A 14166-nucleotide genomic window follows, 5' to 3' on the forward strand; every position below is an offset into this window, starting at 1 on the left:
AGCCAGGTGTGCAGCGTCCAGGGAACGCCTGGTGTGGGAGGAACACCATGCAGAGAAAGCACAATGAATACAAACCAGAACTGTCACCTACTCCACTACTATCTATAGAGGGCCCTATTTTCAACCAGGGACTTTCAACTGATCATACAATGGGTCGTTTCGAGGAAGCAAATCTGATTGGTTGAAACGGCTTCTTAGCCGTTCCTTAAACCAGCGCAAAGGAACTCCTACTCAAGAAAAAACGAAAGATTTCGTCTGTGTTTTTTTTTTCTCCCAGAGCACAGCAGATTTGTGGCTAGGCTATAGCTATAGTTTCTTGGAACAGTGTGGTCATATAGTGACTACACTAGTGATTAATGAACCGCAGGTGTGCATTAATGACGATAAAGAACACCCTCTCGTGTAGTATCGCTTAATTATGAACCAGTGGGGTGGGGTATAGGGCGTGGTGTGGGGGGGAAATTACACCTTCCAGCTTAAACTCACGAATGCTGTTCATTGCGACTTATGTGTGACTCTGAGTGAGAAGCCAGACATGAATGATTATGCACATTCTCCTTATAATGGTGACTCAACCAGGCTAATCTGGTACAGTTTCCCTTGAGATTTAACTCCCCTTTTCTGTGGACGTTCTTCTTGACGTCCGACATTCAGTAACGTGACACCATCGATGCGACGCCACACGCCTACATATACTACTCCTATACGTACTAAATGCATATAGTCAGGGGCCACATGAAAAACACATTTAGGCACAAGGGATATAGCACTGGCGAAAACAGGGCCCTAGGTCTTGTTGCGTATAGCCTGTCACAACAGCTTGAGGAGAACATTAAATGTCTCCGTCAGGTCTGTGGCATTTAGACAGCACAAAGGGAAGAGTGGAAATCCAGCCGTCGAATCACACACAGACATGATGATGGCCTGCATTGTTGACCAGTAATTTGAGTGCATGGCGTGATCTGATCACAGATGATTGGCACAGAGACTGTACTCCAATGCATGTAATGTAGCCAATGACAGTCGGTTCGCTGTGTCAGTATAGTGTCGGTTCTCTGAAAAAGCTGTGTTGAACATGAACTGTGCGATGTTCGGGATGGAAGTTGATAATTGCCTCATGTACTGAAATGAGCCTCACTCTTTGTATATATATAAGCACCATACAGGCGCCTATGATAAAATATATATATATATATATATATACTGTAGTATATACACATATATGTATAATAAACTATAGTATCTCAGGTTACATTTTCTTGTGGAAAAGAGCACCCCTTTTGTATGAGCCGACCGTACTGCCTGTAATTAGTTGTAAGACCCTACATCTGTGCCGTTAGTTAATTAGCCAAAGAGAGACTCTACGGGTGTGCTGTTTGTTGTGTGGACTAGCTTCTAAACGTTCTTTCTTGCCTCGATATCCTAACCCCCCCCTTTCTTTGTTTTCACGATGGGAACTATGCACAAAAACTACTTTCACCCACTTTCTTTTACTTGTAAATCTGTGATGTGACACTAAGATGATTGGACTATTCTACTGCACCCTGGGGCCAGTGAGGGTACATTCACAACGTTCTTATCGAGCTCCACTAGAGAAAGAGAGACCTATTTTCAACGTCGTTTCATGGCTGATTTGACCAGGGGGGGAGGAGGGGGTGTCGATTGATTGGGCGAGCGAGCACAACGATGTGTAGTACACACAGCAGAGAGAGAGCGGTACAGGACAGGCACAGCATGAGCACAGCCCCAGACAGTAGACAGTGGGACAGCGGGACGGGACGTGGGCGCCAGAGAGTGAGGGCCAGCAATGGTGTTAGTAACTCTGACCTAAATCTGCGGATGTCTATGGTGATGTCCACATGGCCATGCTCAGAGCTATGGTACATGGCCTCTCTCAGGGCTACTGAGTCTGGCCCTTTCCTTGTTCGGCAGCGTCCCTCCTCACTCCTCCGTTGGCCTGCTGCTGCTGTGCGGCCGACGGCCTCTTCTCGCTGTCGGGGGTCCGAGCCCTCGGCCAGGATCTCCTCCAAGGACAGGACGTCCCCCTTCTCCTTCTCCGCCTGTGCCAAGAGCTTCCGGAATACATTCCTATAGAAAGGGAGGGGGGGGGGGGGGGCAAGCTCTCAATTAGCTCATAACAGTAGCTTCTGTTGCCTCGCGTTCCACTTCTCACTTGCGTCGTACTCATACAAACAAACCCCTTACACAACAGCGGCTTCACGTTGTGGTGTTCAGAATCAGAGTATGGGTTTTTTATGTCTTTCGGACTATGGGTTTTATGGTCGGTCTCCCATTGGCTTAGAGAGGCAGCCATCATGAAAAAGTGTCCACTATACGGTTGTCACTACGACCAACGGTCGTCAGTGCGGTCGTTAGTAAATGTAGTCCAGGTGCTTAGCACCTGGGGGAAAAAGACACAAGACAAGGGGAGCGGGGAGAAGGTCATGACGGGGTCAGCGGTGGGATGAGATTGGGCGGGATACATGTAAAATATCAGTGCTGGAATGTAATTAAGTACATTTACTCAAGTACTGTACCTATAGGTAACATTTTGAGGTCTGTTTTATTTTACTGGTGTTTCCAATTTCCTACCCTAGGCCCTAGGGTAGGTACCCTCACAAGTTTGCATGTTCTCCCCGTGTCCCCTAAGGCCTAGGGGACACGGGGAGAACATGCAAACTCCACAAAGAAAGGCCCTTTCGCCAACTCCACCTCCGGTATGAGCACAGCAATCTCATCTTAATCCATTTTGTGTGATTTGATCTGGAGAGTCCCAGCATAAGGAACTGCTCTTGTTATTTTTCCAATCCAATTAAAGACTGAACACGGGACAGAACCATCTCGGTAATGGTGCCCGTGCCTCAGCTCTCAAGTGATTCTAGTCTAATTTAAGTTTAATTTAACAGACAAACGTGCATCATTGCACCATCTGCTCGACGAAGGAAAACCCAGTGGCAATGTGCAACACTGTCGTTGTAGTATGGCTGCCTGCCATGCATAATGACGGGGCAGGGCATTTGGGAGTGATAACTGTATATCAAAATGTTTAGAGACACCCACGGCTGTCTATGTTGTATATGTATAGGGTCTTCCCTTCAGTCATGACAATGTCATGAAAGAAATTTAAAAAAATTAATAACATGGCAAAACGAAAATATATACTTATTTGGGTAAACAAAATTCTAATTTAGTATGTTATAAACTTACTTTATGGAATATGAATGAATATACAGTATGTTACCTAATTCAAACGTATTCTGTTCTGATAGCAGAGTGGAACCTTCGGAGCTTGCACCACATACAATATAACCCATTCTGGGCGGGAACCCCTTTTGGTGTTTCAAGCATTATGTTATACTTTAGCTATTTTTGAAAGATCGTGAAAATGCGGCACAAATCTTTGAATATATATTCTTTCAGAGCGAACATTTTTAACTGAAATCTTTGTTTCTGGGGGAGTCCCTGGAACAACATATTTTCAGATGGGGTCCGTGGTCAAATACATATATTTTTGGGGGTCCTTGACATGAAAATGTTTGAGAACCACTGACAGAAAAAACATGAGGTTTTTCAGGAAACTGTCATGATTTAGAAGACATTTGTAAAATCGTCCTCAGGTCGAAATGGAATAAGCATGCTGCTAATTCTGCAATTGACTGCATTTAATGGTTCCAATATATAGTTCATTTTATAGCAAAGGACTATATATTATCCCCTCACCGCTTCATTCCTTTATTCCATACGGTTTGTTGTTTGAATGTCTGGTATTCACAACGTAATGACAGCTCTCAATGCATAGAATGTTGGCGGTGTGGACATTGTGTACCAGAAATAAAACGGAAAGCTACGTTGCTGAATAGACAGGAGCAGTGATGTACTTACTGTAAAGTGTATTTAGTTAAGGGTTTTTTATTTGTTGTTTTATTATTCTTTTGGAAACGTATGTGACACCCCTACATTTCTAGGAAGGGACCCCTGGGGCCCTAACGAAAAGGGGAAAAAAATGCGTATAGTGAATTAACTAATTCAACAGTATTTAAAAAAACTGTGAAAATAGCAGATCTTACAAGCTCACAATGTATTGCAGCACATGAGCTATCGTGAGCTATTGTTTCTCTTGTGGAATCAAACAAATCAAGTTGAGTATTTTGTCCACCATTAGACAGGAGCAATCATCAATTGGTTCCGCCTTCACCAAGCAATGGAGACATTTGTGACTCATGTCGTGTGAGAGATGAAACAGCACTCAGTCAGTGGATGAATAATATTAATAATTTAGAGCAAATGTGCATATCTACTTTGGAATAATGACAACCCATGTGGTGCCGCTTTACTATTAGCATGAGATGATTGTTGAGTTGAGTATGTGAATACCAATGAGAGTAGGCCTATACTGTGCCAATTCAGGATATTGTTTACTAATTAATTACATTGTTTCGGTACTTGGGTGTTTAAACTTTAGCATTCCCACTTCATCTAGTGTAAACTCTAAACAACTATCCTCTCTCTCTCTCTCTCTCTCTCTCTCTCTCAATTCAATGCAATTTAAATGAAGGTGAAGTAAAACAAAAATGCATGCTGAAAACTGGCGAGTTCTCCAGTAGCCCTTGTGTCATGCCACAAAATGGTGGCAAGCAAATCAGAGGAGCAGCAAAGATAAATGGTTATTTCCTGTGTGTGTGTGTGTGTGTGTGTGTGTGTGTGTGTGTGCGTTTTACCTGTGCCCGTGGGCTGCTGCCAGGCTGTAGGAGTTCATGTCCCCCAGCGGGGTAGAGGAGATGCCGTTTCGACACATGGTCCCAATCATGGGGTCCGCACCTCTCTCCAGCAGCAAACTGACCAGCTCAAAGTTCCCTGACCACAGCAACAAACGACAGCAATGAATACACGTAGTTGGCGTTAGGGATGCCAACAACTGACCATCGGCCAAATCGATTAATTGACAGCTCTCCCGATTATTAATCAATTAATTGATACGTGATTGTGTGTGTGTGTGTGTGTGAGAGAGAGAGAGGGGTAGAGAAGAGTGGCTTTTCTCAACTTGATAAGGCCCAGGCTACGCAAAACGCATATTTTTGTGGACGTTTGGGCCTTTCAGCCACACGCAAACAGCGTTTTCGTTTGGAAACGGATAAATTAAGTGAAGATTTTTCGAAAATATCCGGATCAGTATGTCATGTGAAACGGAGCTTTTGAGAAACGATGATGTCACCGCTCATTAGCGCATATCCTTTTTACTACAATTAGGTGAGAAATGCAGCTTGTGCCTGCATGGAAACTACATGGATATCAATCCGATTGTCCATGTTTATATATCACTGTTAACAACTTTAAAACGTATCATATGTTGCATCAACTGCAGCGAGCAAAGGCTCTGCTCTGCTGCATCCAATAATAAATATATCGGCCTACTAGTCCAGTGCGGACTGGTGATTTCATATGTATTGGTGCCGAGTGCGAAGCCTGAACAGGTTGAATAGGTTAATTGCGGACGCTAAAACAGATAAACTGTGGATATTAACCTACCAATGACTAGGACCCAGGCCAAATGCCATTGCGCAGTACACCAAAGTCTATGCGTGGTGTGTGCATAGTGAAACTATATTCTCGTGCTGTATTTTGCTCTCCATTTCATGGTCATGGTCATGCGAGGAGAGAGAGAGAGAGAGGGTGCAGAGAGAGAGAGAGAGGTGTGTGAATGGAATCGCATCAAATAGCATGTTTAGTGAGAAGAAAGTATACAGTGGGTCGCCATGACATACATATCTCTCCTGTTTTGGTAATAAAGGACTGCATTCCGTTGTCACTGTGCCTGCATGCCGACAATGTGCGCGCGTGAACTTTTATTAGCCTACATTATAATGTGACATTTATTATACACCTGGAAAATATAGCCACTTTACAAGCTCACAACTGGTTGTGGACACGACACTTCTATAGGTCTGACTCTGCTATTATTTTCTGTGCAGGACTTGCCAAGTCGCCAGAGCAATGGTAAAGTGTCTATCATTTTTAAATGATATGGAGAGAAAAGTCGAGAGTCGGGATTTGGATATTTACGCACATAGTGTGACATGCTGACAGACAATGAAAGAAACATGTTCCACTTCCACTCACAATTTAGGTGGCTTTTAAAATGTGGTACTTATTACTTCATTAAAAAATATGATTGGCACCTCATAAGTGTAAATATAAAATCAAATATAATATAGCCTTTTATTGAAACCTGCTACTGCAGTGATTTTATCCTGTGTTCAATGCGTCTCTGCGTTTGTGTGTGGACATGGATATCTCTGTCATATGGGCACGAACATATCCGTTTTGCAAAAGATCCATATACGTACATGTAGCCTGTGCCTTATACTTCTATTCTCCACTCTGATGAAGGTACATGTTTGATATATCATGCAGCCTTACTGTACAGTCATATTCTGTACAGTCTAACTAAGCTATGGCTATGATGACTATGACTAAATACATTGACAATTTTGTCAACAAATAAAAACTAGACTAAAATGTTTGGGAGGGACTAGTGGACAAGAGACAGTAGGACTAAAAGGCAAGTCATTGTCGGTCTACAAGCTCACTACGCGCCACAGCACGACGGCTTAAAACATTTAAGTTGACTAAAATGTGACTTAAACTAAATGAAAATGTATTCAAAAGACTATGACAACACTACAAGAGATGTTATCATGACACGTTCACCAAAGTATAACACCTCATCTGCACCGGCAAAGAGGCGAGCTATTGTGTTGTTGCGACGTAGCCTGAACCAATCATTAACCAATAAATAGCAGCGTGTAGATCTCAACCAATAAGTGTTTGAGGCCACGAAACCTCTCTCAAATAGTGACTCTGCGAGCAATTATAGGAGGTGTGCTGGACCACAGTGCTGCACGCTTGCAGTACGTCAGCACAGTTTCACCCATTTAGGCCTGACCTAAATGGGTGAATACATTAAAAAAAAATATATATTTTTTTTATTATTGTTTTTTGAAAAACCTCAACCATCAGTGGTTCTCAATATTTCATGTCAAGGACCCCAAAAATTATATGTGATATGCCACCGACCCCCATCTGAAAATATGTAGTTCCAGGGACCTCCAGAAGCAAAGGTTTGAGTTAAAAACGTTCACTCTGAAAGAATATATATTCAAAGATTTGCGCCACATTTTCACGATTTTTTCTAAAATAGCAGATCTACAAGTTCATAGCGCGGCACTCGGTGCCACGCTATGAGCTTGTAGATCTGCTATTTTTCAATAGCTAAAGTGTAACATAATGCTTGAAACACCAAAAGGGGTTCCCGCCCAGAATGGGTTAATTGAAAAAGTATTCTGATGTAATGACATTTCATCATTCGCTCGCTCGCAACGCTGGCGTAGTCTAGACGTGGTGTAATGTTGTTCAGCAAGCGTCATCTGACGCATGTTCATCACAAGCCTCCGCAGACGTAATGAGCGGTGACTCATCCCCCAAATCGCAGATTAAGTAAATTGGGTGACTAAAGGTGTGATTTGTATAGCATTATGGGCTGAGAACAAAAAAAAATGAGTCGCAGCTATAGTCTTTGATGCACTGCATCAGCCTATTACAACGATATGAATCATCTAATGAAGGAGGTGGATTCTGAATAGAAACTATTTTCTTTTTCTATTCCAAAGATTTCAGATAGTTCCATATTTCAAGATTGCTTCATTTGTCATTCTTTCCAACTGCAGCAGCAGCAGCGGGCGAAATTATGTTTCTCCTAGTTCAAAGACAACACAGACTCATACAAGAATAAATACATCAAGTGCAAGACAAGACTCTGAATATAAATAAGTTCATGTCATCAGTTCACGTCCTATATCTGCCAGGGAGACTAGAGGGGAGACTAATTTGCAAGCATGATTGAACAAAAAATATTACCTGCCACTAGAAACAAGACAATTAATAACAAATCTGTTGAAAACAAATCAGCGGTGGAATTGACGTTGATGACTCAAGGTGCAAGACACTGATGCTGATGCAACCTTTCATTTCATTCCATTAGGCAACAAATTGCTTCCAGGTTTTCTATTCACAAAATCAATCAAAATGGCCGTAACTCATTTGATTCTCCACTATAGACCATTTGCAGACCATTTCCATCCAACCAACCCTAACCCATGTCCTGCTGCCTCTTGCATTATGTGCTAATTATTTCGGTACTTAGGTGTTAATTATTTGCCCTAAAATAGGGTTATCAATTCCTTTTTTTTATAATTAAATGTTTCAATTGTGATAGTATCAAACATGCTACATTTCTACAATTCCCCAAAGCAAATAGTACATAACTAAAAAACATCGCATGGATGCAGTCACGTGAGGATAAAAAGATAATTGAATGACCAGAGGGGGCTGCATATCAAAAGCAATGGGCGTGGGTTTCTCTCCCCATCCACCACAGCTAATCCAACGCTGGATTATTGTGAGGCCTTGGTGGTGTGCGGCGTTGTGCGCAGCTCTGGAAAGCAACTGAATACATTTACTTAAGTACTGCAGTTAAGTACAATTTTGAGGTATTTGTACTTTACTTGAGTATTTCCCATTTCCAATACTTTTACTTCTACTCCACTATACATCTCGGAGCCAAATATTGCAATTTTACTCCACTACATTTAATTGACAGCTTTAGTTAGGCCTACTGGTTATTTTTTGTAGATTTTGCGTATTATTACAAAGCATACAGTGACCACGTCAGCCCTGTATACATTTCGGCCATTTGAAAATCGCACCCGTGCAAACTGAGAGCTGTGTGTGTGTGCGTGCGTGCGTGCGTGCATATGGTCCGTGCGTGCGCCGCTGCTCAACAGTGCCACTTTAGGTCAGCCAGCGGTATTGCAGCTGTTTTGTGCTCAGACAGATATAGGGACATACATCACTCATAACCTCGCCTCACCAGGCTTTCCACCACCTCGGAGGAAAGCCTGGTCTCCGTTTCAAAACTCTGTATGATCCTGTCGGGAGCGGATGATATCGTTACGTCATGTTGTAGTATTGTTTTGTAGTCGACAGGCAGGAAGCTCTCGTAGCCTGTAGCTTTAATTGAGAAAAATCGGTTTGAGGGAAAAGGAAGTTGCCGCCTGTTGTTCCTGCCTGTCGACTACAAAACAATACTACAACATGACGTATAACGATATAATCCGCTCCCGACAGGATCATATACCCTAAATGAAATGGTGCCCAGGCTACATCACTCATAGGAGAGGTGTGCAGTGAGTGCACCGCTCAAAAATGTGAGTACTTTCCCCACCCCTGGGTGTGTGTGCGTGTGTGCGTGTGTGTGTGTGTGTGTGTGTGTGTGTGTGTGCGCTTACCCGCAGCAGCGGCCAGTTGCAGTGGCGTCTCGGTGTAGTTCTCTGCCCCGTCGTTCTCGGTGCCCTCCACGTTGGCTCTGTTGTCCAGCAACAACTGAAGCGGCATGCATGGTGGAAGGAAGGAGGGTGTGAGTGTGAGGGGGAGCGACAAGACGAGAGACGAAAGGAAACCTCATCTTAAGCCTAATTTGTACTTCATTGAGTGGCCGCCATTGTCACTTGACAATCTGTTACTAATAGTTTATAGGATCAATACAAGTAAATTAATACATGATACATTGATAACCCTTCCACAGTAGCTTTTTCATATTTTCTATTATTTTGCATATTTTCCCATACATAATGCCTCATTTGCATATATTTAAAATGTGTAATACAATAAATCATTGTCTTTGTGTAAGTAATCAACTGGGGAAGTGTCATGGTGATAACAATCTAATATAGGTATAGTTTTGCCCACTCAATTCATAATTAACGTTCCAATTTTGGAGCTCTGGCTCATATGGGCTAAGAACCAAAAAGAACTGAACCGGTTCCCACTGGGAACCAACTGGTGGAAAAGGGGCCTGAGTGGTTGCCATTGTCACTTGACAATCTGTTACTTTCGGAACACTCTGTGTCGCGGTGGTATGACAAAGTATGATGGAGATGGAAATTCTTAACTGACGGAGACCTATAGCTCACTGCGACACCTCCAGCCCCACTTTGAGAGTCTATCCTTTCTGAAAAAAGTTCTTGTTATTTCCCAACAGGCTGGAATGGCCACGGAGATGGATTATATTTTCTAGTCTGTTCGTCTGTCTGTTGTTCTGTTGGTCTGTATATGTCTGTATCTGTCTGTCAGTGACCGTCTAATCTTGGGCACTGCTGGAGCGATCGGCAGGATACTTTGCACACACTTGTACTCCCAGTATAGGCCAAGGAAGAACCAAAGCCTCATGGTGGCCCTATAACAGGTAGCTTCACCTTTTGGCCTATACGTACGTTTATATGTAGATAAACCTCATTATCTGGGCAATTCAGACGCCACATAACTAACTGTGAGTTGTACACATTGTGCTTGCCGACGCATTTCTGTTGCCGAGACGCAGTTTCTTCCACCAAATTAGGGGCAGGCGGTCTCACGAGTCACTGACACAATGAACGTCAAACATGGGCTTTGATACTCGCTTGATATATAGCTTTTGGCCGCAATTGCCTGCACACATCTGTGCAGGCAATTTCGTATGAAAAATGGCATATGTCCGATGCAAAATTTGAATTGGCGTGTACAGCGGCGGCCTCTGCCCATAGCGGGGTGCATGCCACAGACGGTTGCACCGTCCTGCTGCAGCTTCCTTGTGTCCGGGCGGCTGCACCCCACCACTGACACAACCCCGTTATGTGTATAGGCGGAGGAGGTGGGGGGCATTTTATTTAGCTGTTGTTCTTGTCGCATTGTGCTCTTTCCGAGAAGCTCTGGGGGGGGGGGGGGGGGTTAGGGTTGACTCGCATGACTCGAGATGTACTCTTTGTGTTGAACAAGGAAACAACATGGTGGCTGATCTTCTTCCACTCCCCCCGACAAAACACTGAAATAAATGCTTAATGCAGTCGTGGGAGGTGGCGCTGATTAATAGATTTTTTCGGTTGCACAATGCTCAGTGGTGCTTTCGGCGCCAGTGTCCATTTTGAACGGTTCCCACTGTGACCACTAAATGCATCCAAAAATGGAGAGCAAAGCTCTGAAATTTGTGAAAGTTTACTGATCTCTGATCTGTTGAGTAGTCCTCCATTATGGAATCTTCTATCTTATAAGACCATCTTCAGCTTCGGACCCGGCGAATAACAATGTCTGGGTGGGTCATTCACGCCCCTTAAGAGCATACATGATTGAAAATAAATATGTGGAGAGAGCAAGCCTATAATCCCTCGCCAGAGGTACTTGAGATGATTTAGGAGCAAGGGAAAGTTGACAGGATATTTCTAGAATAATTATCATACTGCAATTATATAACAATACAATAATAATCATCAGCATTATCATAAGCATTTTCGGGGTGCAAAAGGCCAGGTCAATTAGGGCAACAGGTAGAAAGTTTAATCCCAATTAACACTTTGTTGCATGACAGCGGGCACACTCTGAAATCAGCCGACCTACAAGCTCACATCGTGTCACAGAAAGCACCGCGGCGGCGTGTGAACTTCTATAGGTCGGCCGTTTTCAGGGAGCGCGACGCTGTCATTGCGACATCGCGCATAGACTATAGGCACTACCTGCACAACAGGGACGTGTAGATAGACTATAGGCATTACAGGTCATATGAGACGTCACTACCTGCACAACAGTGACGTGTAGATAGACTATAGGCATTTACAGGTCATTATGAGACGTCACTACCTGCACAACAGGGACGTGTAGATAGACTATAGGCATTTACAGGTCATTATGAGACGTCACTACCTGCACAACAGGGATGTGTAGATAGACTATAGGCATTACAGGTCATTATGAGACGTCACTACCTGCACAACAGTGACGTGTAGATAGACTATAGGCATTTACAGGTCATTATGAGACGTCACTACCTGCACAACAGGGACGTGTAGATAGACTATAGGCATTACAGGTCATTATGAGACGTCACTACCTGCACAACAGGGATGTGTAGATGGACTATAGGCATTACAGGTCATTATGAGACGTCACTACCTGCACAACAGGGACGTGTCCGTGCAACACGGCGAAAGTGAGTGGTGTCCCCTGCCGCGTTTCGGGATAAACCGAGGGGTGCTTGTTTACTGTGCTTGGCACCTGGGGAAGTCATAGGGGTGAGGTTCAGGGAGAGAGATAATGTACAGCCATTAATATTTACAGCTCAGGGGCGAGAGAAGGGGGGGAAAGGAGCGAGAAGCAACAACGAAAGAGAGAGCACAGTAAAAAATCGTCTGTTCGAGTAACTCGAGAGCGTAAAAATGGACCCAAATGGGAGTATTGGATGGACCCGTCCATTTTCACACGCTCGGGGTTAAACTAACATTGAGGATCATTGTTTTACTGTGAAGCAAAAGGAGGGCAAGATGGCAGAGGGAAACCTCAACCAGCTTGAAGCGTCGTCTTGGGATATTCAGTCCTCGTCACATAAATTCACACTGCCTTCGCTGTATAACGTGCGACTGTGATGAATGCGTCTCGCTAGGCAACACTCCCCTGAACCTATAACCACTTAGTCTTCCTAGAGCCCCATCTTTTAAATTGTGCTTCTATTCATTTGAATGGAGACGGATTGGAGAGAGAAACAGACAATAATAACGGACAAAATGATGCCGTCGAGACGGGCAGTGATGACTCACAGACACAGCAACGGGGAAGGCTTGAGGAGCTTCAGTTTGAGGCTCTAAGCTGGTTTCTATACTGTAGCTTTATGAAAATGATCAATTGTATAGATGGTACTCGTGAATCCATAGATTCAGCAACAACAACAAAAAAAAGCCTCCTTTATTTCAGTGTTTCTTTTTTTACAATGTCACTGAAGGGAGTATTCAAGTATCGGTCTTTATAGTGCTGAAATTCAAATGTCTAATATATTCATTGTTTGGTATAGCTTCACCAGTAATGTTGTTAGAAAACCACCATAACGTATTTTTTGGTTATTTTATTTGTAATTACATGCTTTATGTGGATTGAATTGAGTTGTTCATCAAACATAAGACAAGGGCATGGAGAGAGACGGGGAGTGACATGCAACAAAGTTCGTCAGGGATCAGGACTTTAGGAGTCTAGGTGCCTGGACCGCTATAGGCCTGCCTCGGGCTCCCACATGTTTACTATACAGCTAGCCACTTAGCTTTTGAGTCACCGCACAGTGGAATCCGGAGTGCTGCCTGTTCGGCCGTCCCTATTTTGGGTATGTCATTATAGGCAAAAATTGTCCCAATCTTTTTCTGGACATAGCCAATCTAGAAACTCACAACAGTGCATTGTTCGTGACCCGCTGTAAGCGCATAAATCAGCCATTTCTGCTGCGTTACACCGCCATGAAATAGGGCTTATTAAATTAGCACTCTGGATTTCACTGTGCAGCGCGCATGCTAAAAACGTACTGCTGCATGTGCACGCAACTGATAATATTCTCCCACAATCAACCAACAACCGACACTATGAGCGAGACGCACTATCCATGAAGCATTCCTCCTTTCGTCTGTTCTTATTGCGCAGAACTACACATAACAGGAATAGGATCTATAAAAACTCTACATGAGAGAGTTACGCCTATAAGGTTTTTGTTTGGGTGTTCCCAGCGGGTGATAAAGGATCAATAAAAGCGTAATGAGGTTTCATGCTTCATGTATACAAGTCCGTGGTGGCAAGTTACAGTACATTCAGTGCACACATCATGCAGCTTCAATTGCAGACAGGCAGCATGTCTTCTAGAACAGTGGTTCCCAAACCTTTTCATGTCTCAAGGACCCCCAAATTGACACTAATTAGCCCATGGACCCCCCATTTGAAAAGATATGCCAGGGACCCCCAAAGCGAGAAGATTTTTACGGTTCTAGCAGTGATTCTCAACCTGTTTAATTTCAAGGACCCCCCCAGTTTGACCTGCATTAGTCTACGCCTCTACGGGCCCACATTTAATGGCGTTTCTATCTCTGGTTCCAAACTATAATTTAGCTGCAGGGGCCCCCTGGGGGTCCCTGCCTGGACCTCACTTTTCTCAACAAGTGGCCTGGGGACCACCGGTGGACCTTGAGGGGGTTTCCAGGTGGTCCCCAGTTAAAATTAAACGATGGAGAGTTTGGTAACCAAATGCACCCTTATACTTTAGATCTTTAACTC

At 43.7% G+C, this 14166-nt stretch overlaps 1 protein-coding gene across 1 annotated transcript in view; it reads right to left on the reverse strand.

Moving 5' to 3' along the window:
• LOC308310980 (ankyrin repeat and BTB/POZ domain-containing protein 3-A-like) overlaps positions 1 to 14166 on the reverse strand; it is a gene marked incomplete at its 3' end in the record, with an annotated part of 179924 nt that overhangs the window by 12011 nt on the left and 153747 nt on the right. The window contains exons 7-10 of the mRNA XM_080757473.1: positions 12037 to 12138; positions 9345 to 9438; positions 4719 to 4854; positions 1721 to 2088 (exon numbers count right to left, since the gene is read on the reverse strand). Of these exons, the coding sequence (XP_080613599.1) occupies positions 1721 to 2088; positions 4719 to 4854; positions 9345 to 9438; positions 12037 to 12138 (700 nt within the window). The remainder of the gene's footprint in view (positions 1 to 1720; positions 2089 to 4718; positions 4855 to 9344; positions 9439 to 12036; positions 12139 to 14166) is intronic.

The sequence above is a fragment of the Protomyctophum bolini genome (genome assembly GCF_963924005.1).
Source record: "Protomyctophum bolini genome assembly, chromosome: 23".
NCBI classification, from domain to species: Eukaryota; Metazoa; Chordata; class Actinopteri; order Myctophiformes; family Myctophidae; genus Protomyctophum; species Protomyctophum bolini.